A 22,388-nucleotide genomic window follows, 5' to 3' on the forward strand; every position below is an offset into this window, starting at 1 on the left:
AAGGATTTCAGGGAAACCCATGTGTAGATGAATTATTTGTTAAATGATGTTAAAATCATAGAGTAATTTAAGTAGAGTCTGGGAAATGGGGACAAGTGCTTACTGAATTTTGTTAATATGCCCAAAACTCAGTGAAGCTTTCTGAGGTGAACTGTGTCTTTTTATATTTTTTCCAGAGAGGCTTTACAAATGTAAAGTTGCATAAATAGTAAGGAAATATTTTAATCTCCTTCCCCAAATCTGCATATCAATAATCAATTTAAATACAAAAAAATATTAAAAAGCTGTATTTAAAAGATGAGGGAGTTTAGTTTTTATGTTTTGAGTTAACTTGCTCCTCTGAGGTGGAATGGGCAGGATCCTTCTCTGGGTGTCTCCAGAGGCCGGCCTAACCCACCTCTACCTCAGTAAGTTTTGAGGTGGTTGTCCTCTTCTTCTTTAATATCATTGTCTGTTTACTAAATCAGTTCCTTTCACTCTCATTTTTATTTAGGTTTCCTTTAAAAAAAAAAAAAAAAGACCCCAGTTCTGATTTGGGTAAATATGGATAGACCTTTCCTCTGAGAAAAGAGATGATGAGAATACACTGGCCAGGTGATCCTTTTAGAGGTCCCATAAAGGTTTTTTCCTACGATTGAGTAAAGAAGGCCCATGGATAATGCTTTAGATTACACAGAAATACTGAGATAAAATCCTCAACATTCATATTAAAAGAGTGCTTGTCTTTAAAAAAATAGTCAATGGAGCTAGTCAGCTCTATCTGTGTGCTAACTAGTAGGGACATAGAAATAGCAATAGATTACATTTAAGGAATAATTACATCTTAAGTATCATATTTACCTATATATGTATAAAAACATCTCTTTGGCCCCCATTCTGTTTTACATTAAAGTCAATTTAAAATAATGTAATGAGTTAATATCTGTGAAGCTGTTAAAACAGTGGCTGGCACTTACCAAGCGTCATAAAAGTGTTTGGTATCACTGCTGTGTAATATCATTACCAAGGCCATTTCCTTAGGTACCCATACATTATATACCTCTTGGAAACTTAATGTATTGTGTATAAGTCATATGTTTTAATATTCTTTTTATTTAATATAAGCATAAATTAAATTTTTAGTGGAATTGCAAACTGCTAAGGGAATAAAGCATTAATTTCATCAGAGATCATGGAGGTCTGGGTAGGAAGGTGGCACTTACTAAGATCTTAAAGTTGGGAGGATTTTGATAGCTGGTGGGGCGAGACTCAGACACAGCAAACAAAGGCACAGACACCCGGACTGCAGAATACATTTGGGTGACTGCAAGTATTCCAGGTATGCCTATTTATGGGTTTGTGGGAGAAAATCCTTGAAAGCAGGTTGGATCTCGATAGGTCTGAGAAGGTTCTGAATCCAGTGTACCGACGAGTTTACTTCCTACTCTAGTAGAGTGATTTTGACTTCAGTGGGCCTCAAAATCATGGGCATGGCTTCTGCAACCCCAGGTGTTGTTCCCATCCCCCCACAGGGTCTAACTCTATAGGTCTGGGGTGGGCCTGGGAATGTGCATCTCTGACATTTCTGAGGTGACGCTGATGCTGCTTGTCCAGGGACTACATTTGGAAGATATCTGCCCTGGGCAGTTGGGATCTATTGAAGGTTTGGAAGCCAAGGAGTAAATTGTCATGACCGTGTTTAAAGGAGATGGCAGTCAGCAGAATGATGTGTTGGAAACAGAGAGAGGCCCAGAGGCAATCAGGCCAGTTACATATTTTCAGTATTCCACGGGTGGGGTAATCAGAGCATGAGCCACGATTGTGGGTAGGAAGTTCCAGGGAATTCTTTACCATTTCTAGGACTCATGTGACCATCTAAATGCAATGGAAACAATGACCCTCCTATGAATAACTTTGAAATTTTCTTAGGGTTGCCAGATTGAGCAAATCAAGTGCAGGAAGGTCAGTTAAATTTGAATTTCAGGTTAAAAAAAAAAAGAATATTTTTTTTTAGTGTAAGTAGCCCTAAATATAGCATGGGATATATTTATACTGAAAAATTATCATTTTTTTAAATCTGAAATTCAAATTTAACTGGCTATTTTGTTCTTTATCTGGCAACCTTACACTAAATAGGATCTTCTGACCTTTTCTGAAAGTACTTTTGTGGCCTTTTATGATTTTATTTCAGATTTTGATGAATGTCACTCTAACCCCTGTCGCAATGGAGCCACATGCGTTGATGGTTTTAATACGTTCAGGTGCCTCTGCCTTCCGAGCTATGTTGGTGCACTTTGTGAACAAGGTAAGAGCTGATGCAACATCTGTAGGATGAACAGTATGGTTGTTTCATTTCAAATGTTACTTCTAGACAGCTTTTTGCCATCATTATTTGGATGTTTTTAGCAATGTTGGCCATACTGCATGTTTTTTCCTGCAAGGGAAATTCACAGATTACCTAAGTGTATTAGGTTTCCTTATGTGTCCGTAGCCCGTGAAAAATAGTGTTGACTTAATCACTGCTGTTTTGCTGCTAGAACAGAATTGTAGACAGGCACACTGAGCTGAATTTAAGGACATCTAGCTGACAAAAGGAACCTTGTTATAAGTATTCTTCCTGAGGACAAATTAGGCATTGACCTTAATCCGTCTGTGTGGCTTATACCAAGGAGTATCGAATTCTATACTCGTTGCCTTTATTTTCTCCTCCAAAACACTTGGGAGTCAATGGGTTTATTTTTCATCGTCAATCATCTCTGGAGAATGCATTGATATAGTTGTTAGAATACATTAGCTTTGGCTCGGTAAACGTTACATAAAAGGTATTGTAAATCTGCTCAACAGGGACTTTTCCTACTACAGAAGCATCTGCTTTTTCTGAATGAAACAAAGGCCGGTGTTCATGATTGCTTGAATCTCATGATCCCTGTAATTTGTATTTTATGGCCAACCTGAGAATGTATTTCAGGTGGTTAATGATAACATTTCTTAGTCATCAATCAGAAACAGATTGCATGTTCAGCTATACTCAGCTTTGAAATGTCGTTTTCCTTTACTGCAAGTCATACAGTGGTTTGGCTTTGACAAAAGTGCCCAGTGCCAAACTTCTGTTCCACCAGACAGAATGAAAATTATTAGACACTCAGACACATTGGTCTGGCCCCACATTCTGGTTTACAGTGTTAATCCAGACATCACCACAATTAGAACAACCGAAAGCAGCATGTATTGAACTGCCAATCAAAAAGGATGGGTGATGGCTCCATTTTTAGTTTTTTCTCTCTGTTGCATAGGATGAGTCTGTTTAGAATTTAAGAGGTAAATATGAAAATTGGCCAGGCAAGATCCTCTTCTTAAGGAAAACAGTAAGGAAGATGCCATTTATTGAAGAAAACCTAAAGGGCGAGATCCTTGAAACATCGCATGTGTTAAAATGATTCTGGCTTCCCTTAGTTCCAAGTCTGAGGAGCAATTCAAAAAATCATTCATTCAACAAATGTTTACTGAGCACATACTGTCTTCCAAGTGCTATCCTGGGTACGGGAGGTAGAACTTTGAGCAAAATAGACAAGGTCCGAAGTTTGGGTGACTCAGCGTAATTCTTGGCAGGGAATAAAAAGAGATGCTATTTGTTGAATGCCTTATAGTTTACCAGATGTTCCCAGGTATATCATTTCGTTTAGTTGACAATATTTCGATGTGGTAAGTTGGGCCAGAAATCAAGGCTCAGAAAGGAAAAGTGATGTGTTCAAGGTCACACAGCTAGTAAATCAGAGTGGGAAAAATGAACTTAGGCTGCCTTGTAAAGCCCAGGTTTTTCTCAATATCTTCCCACTTTTAAAGTAACTCTCACAGATAAGCATTTTATTTTCATGTGTATTAAAAAGGTTTGCTTTTTTTCTCATTGGTGGTACCACTTAGTTTTCAGGTGCGTTCTATTTTGTCTTAAAGCGAGTGTACTTTCATCCACATTATTTGCTGAGAAATAGCTATCCTGGCCTGTTTATCCGATGCAGCTGTGCTTCTGTGATTTATTGCCAGGACCCTGAAAGATTTTTTTCTCCTCTTTGCAGGTTGCCTAAGAACAAATGTTTTTTTCATTAACAGCAGCATTGTTGTCTAAACAGTTTTCTCTCCAAATTTCAGTGATGACTGTGTTGTTGTTTCTTCAGCTGATCTTTTCTTCTCTGCATTGGTAACCTCCCAACTCCCAGTAACTCTGGAATAAGGGACCTATTTTGGTAGAATGATAACTGATATAAAATCTAGAAGGGGCTCGTAGGACAGTATGGAAACAATTCTCACCACGGCCAACACACACAGGCAGCCAGCTCACACACACACAACTAAATGTAGGTCTTTGTGATATGACCTATGCATTATAGTGGTCTTAAAGCCTAAGAAGTATTTCCATATGTCAGATGATTTTTACAAAAATATCGCCCAAAGGTGTTGCTTTTAATGAATGAAATGTGTATCACGCTATTTTTAGGTGAGATTGGAAAAGGAGACTGCTTCTGGTAACTCCTATCGGAATAGCATCCTAGAAGATGCTGCTTGACGCCTAGTCCTGTGTTACATATTTAGTGAATTCATGAATAATAACAGTTAAGTAAATCCACATGGATTTTTGGCTTTTTTAAAGTAAAGAGTCACTTTGTTAAGTAGTATTTGCACATATATTCATAATCATTAGGACCGTAAGTCTATGGTTTCAGTAGCATAGATGAATAAATAAACAAGCAAAAACAAATGGTCCCAGTTTGGACCTGTGTTCCAATAGGAATATACGCACCTGTTAACTGAGAAAGGCATTGTAGCAATGATTGGTCATGCATCTAAATTTTATGATCATTTGGGTTTTTTGGTGTAAGAGAAAAAAATACTTAATGTTAATCTGTTTTAATGATAAAACACAAGGAAAGAAGACCGGACTAAAACCATTGGGTTAATAGAGGATATGAGTGTGTAGAATTTTTTTTTCTAATGTCTTAACTTAGTAAGTTAGGGATCCTCTAGGATTTTAAGCTGTATCTTAAAATACATATTCATTTCCGTAGTTAAGGCAAGCTATGCTGGTATAATATCACATTATTGACTTTGGCAGTAAGAGTTTTCTAAAAAATCTTTCCAATTCTCCTCCTTTATAAACTAACTCCCTCATATATGAAGATCCGTTTCCTCCCCACCCCTCCTACCCCACCTTCCATGGGAACATGGCAAAAGGAAATTTACTGCATCTAAGTAACCCAACTGCACTTTATCTTTGGAGGCTGAATGCTACTTTTATCCCAAATCATCTAGCTGTGCCTTGATTCTTTTCCTATGAGATTTGGTGGTCTCCAAAACACTTTAGTAAAACTCAAAACTTCCAGTGCACAGTATTTAAACCAGTTAGTCAGCTGGCTGTAACTAAACAAGAAGCCCGATAGACTAAACTGAAATAAAGCCCGCTCTCCAAGATAAGCTGCATCTGTTGTATGATGATGGTCGAAATCCCTGGAGCCAGGAAAACATGAAAAGCTCTCAGAATGCATACTTTCCCACAATTATAGAAAGAGGAGCAAATGGTGTGAGAGGCAGGAGATGATCTGACTATCAGTTTGGCCCCCAGGTCTGACGTATACAGCAAGCATGTATTTCATCTAGAAGGATTTTTTTCCTTCATCAACCAGTAAGATTAGGGGAAGGGAGGGTGGTTTGTAGGTAATTTGGAAAGTTTCCTTGGTGCCTAAAATTTTATAAATGTTGCAGTTCTGTTAGTGTTTGCATATAACTAGTTCAGTGTGTTTGTGAGGTATGTTTTGTGATAGTCAAAATTATTTCCGTTGATCATCGTTGAATACATACCGTTGAACCAGCCCCCCACTGTGAGTGGATGAGTCTGAGGAAGGTCGCTAGCAAGAATGTAGTACTATGGAGCCAGACTGCTTTCCTGTGAAAATATTTAAAAACTGGCAATCTAGAATCTAGAAGGTACAGCTGAAGCTTCCTGCCAATGTAGAATTTAGATATATTTGAACAATGTTCTTATCCAAACAGGATACTGGTTATAGCGTGCTTGTTACAAAAGAGAAAATATACATATACATGTATACACACACATATATGTGTGTATACATGGCTTGGTGGAATGTGGGCCATGAAGTTAAAGAACTTAGGTTATTTCATTCTTAAGAAACTTAAAATCCTGGGGGTGCCTGGGTGGCTCAGTCGGTTGGGCATCTGCCTTCGGCTCTGGTCATGGTCCTGGGGTGCTTGGATCGAGCCCCATGTCGGGCTCCCTGCTCAGCAGGGAGCCTGCTTCTCCCTCTCCTCCCCACTCGTGCTCTCTCTCGCTATCTCTGTCTCTGCCTCTCTCTCTCTCAAATAAATAAAGAAATCTTAAAAAAAGGAACAACTTAAAATCCTGATGCATTGGCACGGGGAGTTACCTATATTTCCTCTCCTTTGGGGAAAGAAGGCCCACAGTTCTAGCTATATCCCAGAAGCTGCCTACGGATGACGACTTTTTTTTTTTTTTCCTCTCTTTGTAAATCTTACTTGACAGGAGCCTGTGGCCACCCAACTATCTCTCTGGGAAGTGGTAAAGGAACTACTTACAGAGCCTTTGAAGTCCTTATTCAAATAGAGCAGTCATAATCCTATTAGCCGGAATTCTTATCTTATCACTTGAATAATTCTCTTCAGAGAAGTTGTGTTGGTAAGGACTTAGCCCCAGTTGCTTCACAAGTGAGTCAGTCGGTAGACATTGCAGCCTAAGAAGTTTTGTCTGGCCCCTCTGCCAGTTTTCTTTCCTGCTGACACTGGCTCTAATCAAGGAAACTGAAGTTAGATACTGCCTCTTCAGTCCAGAGATGTACAGCCACCCACTTGGCAGGAGTCAGCGGGCTATCTTTATAATACTTTCTTTGTCATCGTGACCAAATTTATTAATAATATAACTTCAGGGACATTGCACTGATATTGGCTTAGGTCTTCTTACTAACACTCAGATCCATGAGGCTAAATTGAATGACGTCGGTGAGATTACTAAGCCTCTGCCTTGTTTCTTCCAGACACAGAGACGTGTGACTACGGTTGGCACAAATTCCAAGGGCAGTGCTACAAATACTTTGCCCATCGGCGCACATGGGACGCAGCTGAACGGGAATGCCGTCTGCAGGGCGCGCATCTCACAAGCATCCTGTCTCATGAAGAACAGATGTTTGTGAATCGTATGTACCAAATATACGCAGGTTTCCTGAAGCTTCGCTCAGTGTCCCCATCTTCTTAGTTTTCTCTGTATCTAACTGAACAGATGTAGCTTTCTCTGTTGCAGTTCAACTTACTAAATCCCTCGTCTGAACTACTTAAAGTCATCTCTTCTACCTGAGTCCCCTACTTTGAGAAACACTCAGCTCTAACAGAGGAAGGCATTTCCTAGTCTACCAGCAGTAATAGGTGAAATGGCATGCTATAGCTTGGGTCCTGTGACATTGCTACTTGATTATTTTCTGATGAAAATGGCCAATCATTCTCATGGCTGCCTTTGTAGTTCTATTTTGAAGATGGGCATATGTTGTCTCGAGTTAAAGAGAAAATTGCTTTTAGCTATTTTTATCCCACTAATTAAAATTGAATTGTCAATTATACCTTAATCCTACCCTCTGCACAAAATTGGTTCTCATCCAAGCTGCTAATGGTTTTAGGCCATAGAAAGTGGGTTTCATATTAAGAACGTGAACAAATAGAGACTGTAAAGCTAATGAAACTTACTACCAGAGCTGTTGAATAACTCCTTAAACTATAGCAAAGAGGAGGGCAGCTAGCTTTTATGTAGTGAATATGTAGAAGTTTTTTGATATGAAGCATTGTTTGATGCTCTATTAAATATGTTCTCATAATGCCTGCTATCTTTTAGAAGTTTGATTGTTAGTTTACAATCTGTATGGAGGTTCAGTTAACTTTTTTGCATGGTATTCTTGCCAGTGACTCATCTCATGATGAAAGTAATTATTTTTGAAGATCTACAATTTTGTAGAACTGTCTGGTCTAGGTAGTCACTGTTTAAAATGCTTTAAGAAGAAACACGTGGCTTCCAAAGTGAGGCTAGCATGGGAATGATCTGTCACATTTTATTGGGTCACTGAATTTTTGCCAATGGCATAGCTTAATAAAAAAAATGGAAAGTTTTTATCATGAGTAAGGATGGAAAAATATTTAATTATAGTAAACTGCTAGGGAAATTATTTTCTTATGTCTGATATTTTAATGTTTCTCAATGTTTGTGAATTAGCTTTTTAGTTTAGAGCACATTGGGTAGAAGAACAAAAGATAGTTAGACTATGAGAGATTTTTATGAGCAACTAAACAAAAATCTAGCCGGGAAAGAGGATGTATGATTCACTCTGAAAATAATTTTCTTTGATACATTTCATCCATATATGGGAAAGGTAGTAAAAATATCTGCGTTGTTTCCCTTTTTCTTAGGTGTGGGCCATGATTATCAGTGGATAGGACTCAATGACAAAATGTTTGAACATGACTTCCGTTGGACCGATGGCAGCACACTGGTAAGTTGCTCATGAAAAGTGATACCAATTCTGGGAACTCGGTAGCGTGTGCTGATTGCATGTTACAGAGGGCATATTTGATCAGAGACCAGTTAAGTGACTTGCTCAGGGTCACTCAGTAAGATAAATGAGTGTTAGAATGGAGTCCATGCGACTGTTTCCAGTCACTGTGGCTCTCTTGGAAAGAAGAGTGTATCAGAATCCATTGAACTGGAAAACCACACCTCAGGTTTGTCTTTCAGACGGTTATCTTTGCTTTTTATGGCTTCAAAAAAAAGGGGAAGAACAGAGGTAAGAGAAAAGGCCTTAAAACAAACAAACAAACAAACAAAAAACCTACCTTGCCCTCTTATATAATTGCACTGGAAATCTCTGTGGCACGGCTCGTTTTCATCCAAACCAAGGTGCTCATTTTTTTCATCTTAAAAAAGATTGCTGAATTAGGATCTTGTGGATTTTCTTCCATTCACACTCTGCTGGCTAATTATATAGTTTTTAGCTTTTTATGCTTCTTAAAGGAAGGAATGAAATGGTAATACTGGCCCCAAACTTGAGTTGGCTGAAATAAGATCCTTAGGACAGCTGAACCTGTTTTGAGTCACTACTCTGAATACATATGAGTCTAACTTTTTAGAAATAGTTCAAGTGTGGTTAGCTATATACTAGTGGTTCTAGGCACTGGCTGTTCATTAGAATCACCTGGGGAACATAATTTAACAACTGGTGCCTAGGCATCAACTCAGATTCATTAAAGCAAAACCCCTGGCGGCTGGCTCTATTTTCCATGTGTTCTCCAGGTGATTCCAAAATTCAGACAAGTTGGGCTCCACGGGGCTGGACAATAAGTGTAAATTCAATTCTAAATTAGATAAATAACAGGAAAAATTGAAAGTAATGTTTAGCTCTTTTTGTGAATTTATTTAGGTGCCTAAATTTCACTCGCTACTTGCCACTCATCTGGATTTAATGAGTTTGGCAAAATGTAAAGTTCATCCTTAGAATGGATGCCAAAGGAATCTCCACTTTTCGAAGTTCTACTCCGTGTGCTCAAGAAAGCTTTTCTGTGTTCTTATGGACGTACCGCTCAGTTCATCTTTGTGTCAGTTGCTATACTCGGCACCTTGCATTTGTTTATTCCCCACAATAACCTTTAAGAGAGGTATGAGGTATTTTATAGGTAAAGAAAGGGAAGGTCGGTTAGGTTGAGATTTTTGCCCAGAGCCCCAGTGCCAGTGCCGTTAAGTGGTGAAGCCAGTCTCCAAAGCCGCGCTTTATTCTGGCCGGCACCTCCTAGACTTGAAAAGATATCCCTTATTATATATTTTGCCTTGAGCAACCCTAAAATAAAGTCTGGCCTGCCCTCTCTCTGTCATCACTCCTTATGTTTAATCAGCACTCTTTGTCATTCAGGTCCATAAGTAGGTCCTTTGGCGAGATGCAGAGAAGATAAGGAAGTTAGATTGTCCATAAAATACATTCCCAGTAAGATATATGAACCACACCCTCTGGATCAATACTCATTGTTTTCTTTCTTTCTTTTTTTTTTTTTTTAAAGATTTTATTTATTTATTTGACAGATTCGTGGCGAGAGAGGGAACACAAGCAGGGGGAGTGGGGGAGGGAGAAGCAGGCTTCCCGCTGAGCAGGGAGCCCGATGTGGGGCTTGATCCCAGGACCCTGGGATCATGACCTGAGCCAAAGGCAGACGCTTAATGGCTGAGCCACCCAGGCGCCCCAATACTCATTGTTTTCTAATTGTCCTGACTAGATGGTGTATCTGCAGTTGTTTCATCTGTATATTTTTATTTTGCTAAAATGAATAATAATTTCAGGGGCACTAATTTTGTCAGAGTAATAGTGGCTGGTAGGCCATGAGTTCTTTTGTTAATTTTAACTGAGGATGAACTATTTTGATTTTATTAATTTAATTTATATGTGAACAAAAAACGAAAGGATTTTTTCCTTTAGTTCTGAGTATGTTAAAGATAGTTAAAACTGTTCTTATAATTTTGTTGATGTGTTTTATATAGTTTAGGCATTTATCAAGTTTTCTTTTGTTGAAGGAATATTTCGTTCCTATGGGATAAATTGGGTCTGAAGACCCTCTGTTAATCTTCCTCCCACACACTTTCCCTTATACATAGCCCACTGAAAAGTGCAGGTCCTGTGAGGTCCCAACGGGACCTGTATTACAGAAGCTAGAAAGCCAAGGAGTCAGGTGGGGTTCTGGTTGGTACTTACTTGTGCCTTGCAGACCTTGACCACAGCGTATCTCAGAGCGTCCCTGTGTGTTCTTGCCCTGAGCCTGGAATAGCTGCATTTGGCCAGGTGTAGTGTAGGTAAAGTCTGCCATTTGCTACACACTGACCTGATTAGGCCAAGTCTCCAACTTCCAATCTGTCATTGATTATATAGAATTGATTTGTTTTCATTCATAGCATTTTTATGTGTTTCTAGATGTTTATTCTGGTCATTAGCAGTTCAGCTTTTCAGAGAAGTGTTTCTCTTGCTTTTTCTTTCTTACGGTGTTTGGGACAAGGCCCAGTACTACCTATGAGCTTGGTTAATGACACTGAATATCGGCTTCTAGCTGGCAGCTGTGTGAGGTCTCTAAAACATCTTAGGGAAATTTTCTTTTCTGCCAGGTGCCATTCAGGGGAGCTTCACTCATCAGATGTCATTATTCCACTTAGCCAAAGCAAGCCAACTCAACTATTTTTTTTGGTCTGTGTCCATTAATTTTTAATGGACAGTGAAAAATACTGTAAAAAAAAAAATAACTTCATTGTCATTTCCGTGGTCTAGATTGGTCCTCAACTTAGTAAATAAGAGAGCATTGCACTTTGCAAAAAACAGATCTTGATCTTCCCAGGAAATTTTCAGAGGAAGGTAACATCCCTCATGTAGATAACTGTACAATGTAAACAAGAACCTTACCCTAAATTATTTTACATTTTTACATTAAAACCTAAAGGTTATGAAGAGAGCATCAAGTGAGGGCCTCAGTTTGAAGAAGGCAGAGGATGAATTACATAAACAAGTAAAGTGTATTAAAGAAATGATACAAGTAAAAAAATAAAGAAAGAAAGAAAAGAAAAGAAAAAAAAATGACAAGCAAATCCAGAAAGCACTCTGACAGACCCTTGGTTTCTTCTTAATTCCCTCTTTGTTGTAAAATAAAAGTGTGCTAAGGAGTGTCCCTAACTTTGAACATTTTTGGAACAGAAAAGACCATCTGCCCAACAGCCTGTCTCCCTCCCATTTGACTGATCTCTGGCCCACTCTGCTTTTGTAACCACCCTCGCCTCTATCCCTCCCTTTCTGAGACAGCCTAGGTGTCTCTTAAACTCTTTGGAGTTCTTTCTGCAGCCACCATCCCCTTAACAGGTTCCATATGTTTGCAGGCTTTGAATAAAATAAGTCTTCTTTGTTTCGCTGTTTATTCCAAGTGTCTTGACTTTGAAAAAAAAATCCGTAATAGTAAACTCTACATCTTCAGGGGAAAGCAGTATCTGCTTACACTTGGAAATGGTGTTACCTTGACTGTGTGCAATTTTAAGGACTTTGTTTATGTTTTAGAGTGATTTCTCCCCTCTCCCCTTTGCCCCCATTTTTTGTTTGAAAGATTTATCAGAGCTTATTCTTCTTGGGAGGTAGAGCAGTATTAAAACCAAAAGAACCTTTGATATTTACCATATATTATCTTTTGTTATTCAGTCTTACAATTCAGTAAAAACAAACTAGTTTATATTGGGTTTTTCAGTCTCAGTAATTTCTTTTCTTGAAATAATTAAACTGTGCTTCCAATAAACTTGCAGTATATCATATTTACGTGATTATGCTTTATAGCTAGACTAAGTCAATTTATATGCTTATACTAAATTAATAATGTTATTTGGCCAAGTTATCTAAATTGCCCTTGTTCTTCAAATTCTGACTGACCCATTCCACATTATTGGCCCCTATAATATGGCGTAGATAACATGCCAAACTCTTGCTTTTGTTGTATCTTCGAAATCTTTTTTTTATTATTATTTGGGGTGTTTACCCAATAAGTTTCACAAAAGTGTACGCACGCAGAGATCGGGTCTAGCCTTACCCTTGTGATTTCCATTAAGGTTATTTTCTCCTAACACATTTCAGTTTTTATTTTGTCACTTGGTTTTCAAATAACTAGTCACATTTCAATGTGTCCCTTGGTTTTCTACTAATGAGTTATTCTTTAACTTGACTATTGATCTCTTAACAGTGAAATGCCCCAAGTGCTTTATTAGAAACTCTGACAAATAACTTCAATAATGAATTACTTTACTTGTCACCCAAGTAATGTCTTCAAAGACACTAAGTTAAACCATCCAAGTTAAATACACATTAAAGCTGGCAAACTTAAACAAACATTTCTTATCTAGCTTCTATACTTTTAGCTGACTTTTAAGTTCTTTCTTTAACCTAATTGTTAAATGAATGACTAGTCTGAAGTGTTTCCCCCAGATCTGTTTTCCAGTGCCTATGACCTGCCTCTCCCCCTGCTATGAACTCTTGTTGCTCTCTTTTTGAAATTCTGCAATACCTTCCTCTTGCAATACCTTCCTCTAGCCTTCAGTAGAAAATTCTAATTATTAGTGTGCCATACCAACCCAACAATTCCACCTGCCCTCCTAAGCTGTATCAGTCTTGTCTCAAAATACTCACAGTTCCTGGAATAAGCCATGACAATCTAACTCCTGAAGGTCTTTGCATAGTCTTGCCCTAGTGCTTAGAATGTCCTCATCTCTTGTCCTGATTTTATTGAATTAATGTTCAAATGCCTTGCATAGCCAAGAGTCTCCTTCTTCCAGGAAGCCTTCCCATTTGGGTGTGACTAAGAGCTCCTCCACTGTGTTCCGGAGCCCCTTGTGTCCTTTTCCCATCTTACCACTGATTTCCTGCCTTGTGGGGCTGATTTCCTGCCACTGAGCTTTCTGAGGCAGGGATTAACTTTCATCTCTATTTTTTCAGCACCTAGCAGAATTGTTGACAAAAATAGATACTTAATAAATGATTTTTTTGAATGATAATTAATATTTATACATTGCTCAACCAACTTACTGTGTTAGCTTTTCAATCATGAAATGACCAACTAGGTCTTTTGGCAGAATCTTTTTGTGACAATTCTTGTTCATCTAAGTTAAATATTTTATTTAATGTTGTACCAGTATGAAAAACTTAAAACATAATAGGTGAGATTTCAAAAATGGTGGAAAAAAAAAAGTTCCCCCCAAACAGATATACATAGCTGAGCATAATGCATCTTACAAAAGTTATTAACCCAAAGGAAAACAGATGTGCCTACTGGAAGTGACAACAGTCTTGTCCATGGTTGTCCCAAGAATACATTTACAATAAGCTCTGGGAAGAAAAAATGGAAAGCAAACTTCTCAGCCTCTGCCACCCATGCAGGTTTGAGTTATATCAGGACAGATTTTCCATGAAGCTTTAGGAAACCAACAATTACTCAAAACTTGGAAGAGGATTTTTTTTTTTTTTTCAAGATAGGCACGTATTCTGTCATTGCACTTTCTGAAGAGAATGACTTAAAAAAAAAACCTTATTATCCAAATCCAAAATGTAGTAAAACAAGCAAAAGAAAATCTTACTCCTGAATGTTATGAGACAATTTTATTTGTTATAGATTGGTTGACCAAGGATGAATTGGTCCCCTAAGGCTGGACAGAGCTTCATTTATTCACCTTCTATCTGAGTCTGTTCTTTCAAGCACCGAGGGAACCAGACATGAGGGAACGCTATGGAGTCATTTATCTTGCCTTGTCAATATGCTTCCTAGCAAAATCATTTCCACAACTTTCTTTTCAACTATAGACTATGGTGTGTCCATGGATAGCACAGTTAGGGACTGGAAACTGTTAGGTGCCTTTGTGACACTACTTTTTATAACAGAGCTCCCCAGCCAATGGTTTAAAATCAACCTGTGGACCTCAGAGATGAAAACTGTTACCGCCTTGCTCCCTCCTCTCTCTGACCCTTAGGAATAAATTCTCACAGGGGGAGAATTTGGTCCCTTCTCTCTTCTCTTTAGTGAGTTTCTGTAGCACCATCAAAGCTTACCCCTCACCACTGGGGATTGGATGCTTCAGCGGATCAGAAGCAGTCACTTCAAAGGAAAATGTCACCTTAGGTAGTGTTGGCCAGAGGTTGAGGATTGAACGGAACTGACAATGCAGTTCCCTTTTAAAAATGTTGAGGAACCTTTGGAGAGTTTGATTTGTTTGGCGCAAAAACAAACAAACAAAAAAACCAAACAAAGACCCTGACTTTACTCTCAGGCATTTTTTAAAAAACATTTTCTTACGTCCCTTTCACATTTTCCTTCTGCCATCTCTATTCTGTCGGCACTCCGCCTCGCCCTGAGAGGCTGCTTGCTGGCTTGTCAGCTTCCCGGGAAGTAGTCATGGCCTCCTTCACGGTCCAGCGTACTGCTGGAGGAAACAGAAAGACTTCCTCTCCTCTGCACTTGTCTGACTCTAACCAGCAAGTTCTCAAACAAGTTACTAATTCACAGAACCATAAATACCTTATTTTCTAGCTCTAACCAACTCATCTTACCCCTTGGTAGTTATGAAAGGGATTATAAAAGGCTAACTGGTAGCCTTTTGCACTTAAAAAATCCCACTTGAAAAATATTTCTGGGAGATAAGTGAATTTTGCCTTTTTGTTTGTTTGTTTTTTCATTTGGATAAGCATGGTTCAGCACTGGCAAAAGCTAGCATACCTGGAATTCAGGACAGCAGTTTACCCTCCTGGTTAGAGTCGATTCGTGAGAAGAGCCAGATTTGTGGATTGACTTTAAATACGGAGGCCCCTTTACTTTTTTTCATAAATAAACATGTCAGTCTGTCACACAAAGTATTGTGAGAAAACCCAGCTTTGATAAAAGGTAGAAACCATAAAGAAATAGCCCTTAACTCAGGAAGAGACACTTAAAAGGGGCAGAGAAAAGGAGTAACAAGTCGCAGGCCATAAACCATTATTTTTTTATGCGGGATGTATCATTATTCCCCTTTTATAAACACAAAAGGTTCCTATCCTCCTCCCTCTCCCAGATGTCTTGGACATTGAAAAGAGAATCAAGAGTATGAACTAATTCCCGGTGTTTTCCAAGCTTGTTTGTAGCTTTCTGCTCGTTTGAAAGGATTGCCCATGATTTGGCAGAAAACAATGAAAAACAAAACCCCCAAACCAAAAACTTAAGTTTTACTTTTTCTACCTGAAAATGTTAGAAGACTTTCGAAAAATATTTGCAGATGGATGTGTGTCAGCTGTGGTGTGGTTTGAGCTCCAAGTCAAATGCCACTTCTCTGTGAACAAGTCACACTGCATATCAACATTAATTATGTTAAACCTCACAGGCTTCATTATATTAACCTAAAAGCCAAGGAAAACATATGCTGTTTCCTCATCCTTTAACACATTACTCATGAGTGGAAGAATTCTCAGTTTCAGTTCTGCAAAAGACCACTGAGCTCTTCATAAAAATTTTTACTTATGCTGCAGTTCAACTTGATTGGAAACCAAGAACTGGTTCTTGTGATTCTGTGTGTGAAATATAACAAGTCATAGAGTGGTTCCGGAACACAAAACCCTCATCTCTGCCTTGCCTTTCCTTGAGTGAGATAGCTAGTGATACGTCAGATAGCTGGAAGAACACTTACCTATCACTGGAAAACCATTGCATCATTGAAAAGATTATCCTTAAAAAAATTATCAATGCAGTAGTTCCTCTCACAGATGCTTTTGAAGCAGTGCTCTGTGAAACTCTAAAATCCCGTACAGATATTTAAATTTAATTGCTAATTGCTTTAGCGCAATTCATGGAAAAGGCAAACAAAAATGTGGAATGGGTTTTGGCAGTTTCCCACTGCATGTGGATTGTTAGCACTTCCTGACTGAAGACCTGTGCAAACAAGCAGGGGCTGAAGGAACCCACCGGCACCATTTGAGGTGGGGGTTAAATGCAAAGGGCTCCGTGGGGCTCTGTCTGCCCCCCTCCCGCGCCCCCCCCCCAACAAGTGCTCTCACAGTGGGAGGAACTCACATCCTTTGGAAAATGCTGTTGATAATTACAGCTTTGTAGGGCAGTGAGCTCACGCTATTACGCGAGATTAGTGCTGGACTCAAGAGCTGCCAGATTGTCTCTCCCGCACAGAGATTTGCCAGCCAGGAAAATAATGGGCATATTGCCACTTTAACAACTATCAGGAGACCCCAAGTTAGTTTTTCTTCCCTTCAGCATATTCAAGTTTGTAGGATCCAATTCCAGCCTGCCAGCCCAGGACAATGACACTAAAACAAATGTCTCTTTCTCCGTTAAAACAAAGCTACTCTTTTCCTTTTGGTGTTCCACTGAAAGACAACAGCAAAACCATAACCTCCTTTAAAACATAAATAAAGCGGGACCCAGGCCAGAGGAACCTTAAGCAAGTACAAGGATCAAAAGAGGTATATCTCTCCTGGAAGGCAGGTCTTTTGCCCCTAGGAGTTAAGTGAAACAAAGTGAAATATGCCCCCCACAGACTGGAGACAAATGCCTATTGTGTACCACAGCCATCTAGGGGGGACAAAGGCATTTTAAAGTGACCAAATGTTTTGATTTCTGTAATAAGTAGTCCTCCTAACTTCCTTGCAGATAACCGTTTGACCTCTCTTCTGAAAGGCTGGGGGTAACCCAGAGTGCTTATTCTGAGTTCTTTATTTCGTGAAAAGGTGGTTTCTTATCAGCATATGGTTCAAATGGGGAAGCAGTCCTTTTGGGAAAGCGTTTTCTATTTGTGGAGTTTGCTTTTATACCTGGTGGTTATCTGTTTCCCCTTGGCATCGCCTGCATTTGGGTGTTACTTGTAGCCGTGAGAGCACAGCCGTGGCACCCTCAGTCCCAGGTGATGACAGGGCTTTGCACACAGAGAAATCGGCTCTTAGTCCAAGTGCCACTTTTTATGATTAGTCTGGATAAGTTTTTGCCTAAAAACAAACAACATGTGAATCTCACTGCAGACATTAATTTGCATGCATAGGTGGGTGTTTATGATCTGGCCTGTTGTAAGATATATTTGTCTTTGTTCCTGATGCAGTTTCACCATTGATGTAAACATAAATGATCTGATAATTTTAAAAGGCGGGGTGCCTGGGTGGCTTAGTCGTTAAGCATCTGCCTTCGGCTCAGGTCATGATCCCAGGGTCCTAGGATCAAGCCCCACATCGGGCCGCGCATCTCTCTGTCAAATAAATAAATAAAATCTTAAAAAAAAAAAAGGCAAAATGGAGAAAAATAAACTATCGTAGATGAACTTTCCAGTCAGATAGGAAATTCAGATTATAGCTGCCATGACCTGTGACAAAAAAGAATGCAATCACATTGGTAAACCCTGTTTAGCCGAGGTCCATCTTCTAGCAAAGTATTCTCTTCATGCTTTCCCTCCCAAAACTGAGAGGACATGTCACAGATAATCCTGTAATCTTGCCACATGAAGTAAATAATCATGACTTTGGTGGGTATTGTAAATTCCGTTAAGTAACTTAGTTCGTAATTCATAATATAATAATGGATGGAGATCACCACCTAGTGGCCATATTGTATTTTGTGTTTCAAAACTTCGCTTACCCAGAACTCCTCTTAGATCTAGTAAGAATAGTATTCCCCGTGAATTAAGTGCCTGTAGTTTTGAGTTTAAAAATTCTAGTATGGTTTGCATTATATTGTGAACCTGAAAGTTAAATGTGAAATTAGATGATTTTTCAAATGCAGTGTGAAGCTAACACACGGGAGTCACATGCTTAGTAAAGTCCTAACAACTGAGGCAAATATTAGATCCAGTCTTTTCCATATCTTCACTTTATACACAGTAATAGAACACAGTGGAAAGTTTTCCTTGGCCAGTTTCATTGGTATGTGAACCTAGAGAACTTTTTTGGTTTTCATATGAAACTTTTTACAGTGAATTAAATTAGCAGTGTTTGGGGGGAAGGAGAGGAGGTAGAAAGCAGTGACTAGACTCTTCATGGAAAAAGATTCTGAATTATAGCTGGAAGACTTAGTGTTTTCCCAACAAGTACAATAATATATTATGTCATAGGACAGCTTCACTGGACAAATGTCAAGAATGGTTTCTATCAATGGAATGTGTATGATTTATTGTTTAAGTGTACTTGGCAAAATCCATAATAGTTCTAAAACATAGAGGCTTTAAGTGGCCATTTAAGATCATCTAACTTATAGTGAATTTTAAAGAATAAAAAGTGACTCCATCTAAGCTAAAAAATTATAGCTAAATATGTGGATAGGTGGATGATAAATAAATAGATGATAGATGATAGATAGATAGATAGATAGATAGATAGATAGATAGATAGACAGACAGACAGAGTAGGCCCTTGGCAGCTGTAGATTCAAGATTTGCAGTTTCAGTTATAATGAGAGACCCTAAAGATCCACAATCTGAAATAATTTGTACTTCTTTCTCAGGCACAAATTCGAACCGTACTCAGTGGTTGACTAGTGTGTAAGAATTGTTCATTTAGCTATCAAGTCTGTCTAATGGACAGATTGATTTTAGCATCTCAAGAGGTCTATTGCTGTTTATTCCTCTAACTCTTTAACCATTTTGGATCTGTGTTGTATTTATGGTGAGAACCTATCTGCCACACAGGTCTGTGGAAATAGGGACATTTCTAAACATCTTAGATAATTCTTCCCTAGTGCCAAGAAGTACTGTATTTGTGTGTGTGTGTGTATGTGTGTGTGTGTGTCTGTCTGTCTGTGTTTCTATGTATGTGAGTGATAGTGATAAATCTCACCTTTGTGTGTCACAAAAAGATGAACTTCAGTTTGATCTAGTGTCTGTGAAAATTCTGTTTTCTTTTCAGTAAAGAGGAAGAGAAATCAAGAGATTCTAAAGAGTATCTGACTTTTTAGAACTAGTTAGTGCCAGTGATTATTCTTTGTAATTATTTGACCAAGTTAAGAAATCATAAAAACTCAATGAAAAGAATTTGAAATGGGTCAAATATTATGGAGAAGAGTTAATTATCAATGAAGTTTTGATAGGACCAATTGCTTTGAAAACTTCTTTGTTTTAAGATGCTGATAAAAGGGATTTAAAAACAAGAGTTTAGGGTTTTGGGGATTCTTTCTCCACTAGAGGTTGAAACATGACCTTGTACCTTCTAAGTTTTGATTTCTGAATTGACGTTCTCTTGGAAAGACGTTTTTAAAAAAAACTTGATACAGAAAAACATACTATTTGGAATGTTGCATGGAGGGATAAGACTAAGTCATTCTGTGTTTCAAGAACCTTCCTTGCTCCAGTCTTTCCTTTTCACTACCTAGCTGTTCACATTTTTCCTCATAAATGGATTTGCTTATATATGTATCAAGTAAAGGACCAGCTGGGTTGTGACTGTCACAGCAGTAACTGATTAATGCTGGATATCTTGTTTCTTTTCTTTAACTGAGAGCCATGCTCAAAGCTGAACCCAAGAAACTCCTTTTTTAAAGCAAAGCAAGGCACCTGGTTTATTTCTAAATCTTCTGTATTTCTGAAATAATTTTTTTTAACCTCAGAAAAAAAGGCAGTTATCCATCTCTGCATAAGGAAAAGGTCAATTAGCCACATTACATTTTTATCATCAATTTATTTTGTTCATGCTGTGATACCAGTTATCTGCTGAGATTTTAGGGCCATTGATCATGGCCATGTGGTGTGTATTTTAAAGATAAAAAGATCATCCGGTATCTCTGAATGATAGTTGGGACTCCTAGACGCTATATAACCAGAGATTGAGCTTGAAAGGATGTCAACCCTGCCTAACTTTAGTAGATTGCTAATAACTTTCAAAAGAAGAGACCCCCACTTCTACCTGCAAACACACACACACATACTTTACCCTCCTTAGTATGTTTATGGAATCAAGTTGGACACTTGCAAAGAGCTGGGAGGAGAGAATAGCTCTTCAGCCATGCTGCTTGAGAAAAATGAGTCAGGTCCCTTGTAGGTGTGTGGAATTGAGGTCACTCACTGAGAGTGAAGAACTTTGGCAGGCAGGGAAGTCTTGTGTGCCCCAGAGAAACTGCAGGTTAATTCTTCACTTCTATGTCAATGTGAGACAACAAATTTTTGACAATAACATACAGATTATTTGGAACAAAGTAAGCCAAGCATATATAAAGTTTGATTGATTTTGATGAATAACTTCAGTCTTTTCTGAGTTTTTCCTTTTGATATTAGGAGTGGTTCAAAATGAGTTCTCTGGTTTGTGGAGACAGTTTTCATGTGAAAGAACCATGCTTCGCTGTTGTATTTTGGCCAGGGTTTTTTGAATCATTTTATGCTTTTGGCAGTTGACTTGTTTGAACCCATTTGGGGGGAAAAAGAAAGAGAAAACAAAAACCGAAAGTTACTAAATCCAATTTAATTGAAATGGTTGTCTTTTTTGGCACTTTTGTTTTCCACAGATACAGAGAATAGTCATTTAACTGAAACTCTAAGAGTAACTTTGTCATATAATGTACAACATTAAGCAATTTCATACTGATATAAAATAATTATCTCTTAATAAAGTACAAGTTTGTTATAGAACATGTAGAAAATTTTCTATCTTGAGTTGGCTTCTTCTACATCAACTACTTGAGTTTTATGTCATAATTTAGAGTTCTCTTTTCAGACATAGTCTTTGTCTAATTCTGCTTTCTGGGGGAGGCAATGAGAGTTTGGGGTTTGGGTTGGGGTCACATGAGTCTCTGAGACACAGAAAAACGTGCAGAGGTCTAATCAGCATTTGTTTTTGTTGATGGTGTTAAAATGAATTCTCTGCAAACCATGCTGGCTTTTTTGGAATAATTCTTAGTTTGCCCATCCAGCCCTATAAGAGGGTTGATCTAGGGTAGATCACCCAGGATGTTTGCTTAGAATTCCAAATGAAGAGAAAAATATCAAGATGGAAGTGGGGGCATTTTTCTCTGCTCATTCCAAGAACCTACGTTTCTGTATGTATAAGACACTTCCTATATGAGAGAGGCTCTATTACATTCTTATAATGCAGAATTGATTTCCTGAGCAGAGATCTTTTTCTAACATTTAATTTTAGTGAAAAAAAAATACATTATTAAACCTGAAGTCAACGATTTATTTTTTATACCCTTTCCTCTGCAAGTGATATTAAAAATAAAGCTGTAAAGAATTTAGGGGGAAACAAAGAAAGTTATTCAGAAAAGTGAAGTTTCCTTTGCTAAGTTAGTTAAGCAATAACATGGAGCAAAATCAAAGCATCCTAGCCAAAATAAATCTGCACAATGGAGCTATCAGATATGAGGTAATAGTGTGACATGCCTGTGGGTATCAGACATTCCTGTAAAAACCACAGACCCAAAGTTTGGTCCTGCACCATTAACCCACAGTTCTGCCCAGGCAACAACACAGAACACAGGTTTGAAATGACTGTTGCAAGCCAAATGTAATTCCCACCAAAAACAATTAAATCTTTTACCAGGGGTCTGAGTCTGGGCAGCTTAAGCCCTGAGAATCACTTCAGTGGCATGGAATCTGAATCTCATTTCAGTGTGAAAATGAGATGGTCATTGTTCAGATCAGGAGGAAATGTCAGCTGCAAAATCCATGGCAGTCAAGTAACTGGTAACTTGAAGTGGTATTTGTTAAGGTTAGATTAGAAAAGGGTTAGCTAAGAATTTTATAAGTTCTTTCTGATTGCTGCATAGATCATTTTACAATGTTCATTTTTACCGATTCGAAAAATAATTCATGCTCACTCTAGGGAAGTGGAAAGCATATAAGTGTATAGAATAAA

The 22,388-nt window shown here is 38.4% G+C and overlaps 1 protein-coding gene across 4 annotated transcripts in view; it reads left to right on the top strand.

Annotated features, from left to right (window-relative positions):
• Positions 1 to 22,388, top strand: part of VCAN (versican) — a 146,428-nt gene that overhangs the window by 111,443 nt on the left and 12,597 nt on the right. For all 4 annotated transcript variants that reach the window (XM_035014786.1, XM_035014783.1, XM_035014785.1 and 1 more), the window contains 3 exons: positions 2,171 to 2,284; positions 7,038 to 7,196; positions 8,452 to 8,534. In XM_035014786.1, coding sequence (XP_034870677.1) covers positions 2,171 to 2,284; positions 7,038 to 7,196; positions 8,452 to 8,534 — 356 coding nt within the window. The remainder of the gene's footprint in view (positions 1 to 2,170; positions 2,285 to 7,037; positions 7,197 to 8,451; positions 8,535 to 22,388) is intronic.

The sequence above is a fragment of the Mirounga leonina genome, unplaced genomic scaffold (genome assembly GCF_011800145.1).
Source record: "Mirounga leonina isolate KUSES-001 unplaced genomic scaffold, KU_Mleo_1.0 Mir_168, whole genome shotgun sequence".
NCBI classification, from domain to species: Eukaryota; Metazoa; Chordata; class Mammalia; order Carnivora; family Phocidae; genus Mirounga; species Mirounga leonina.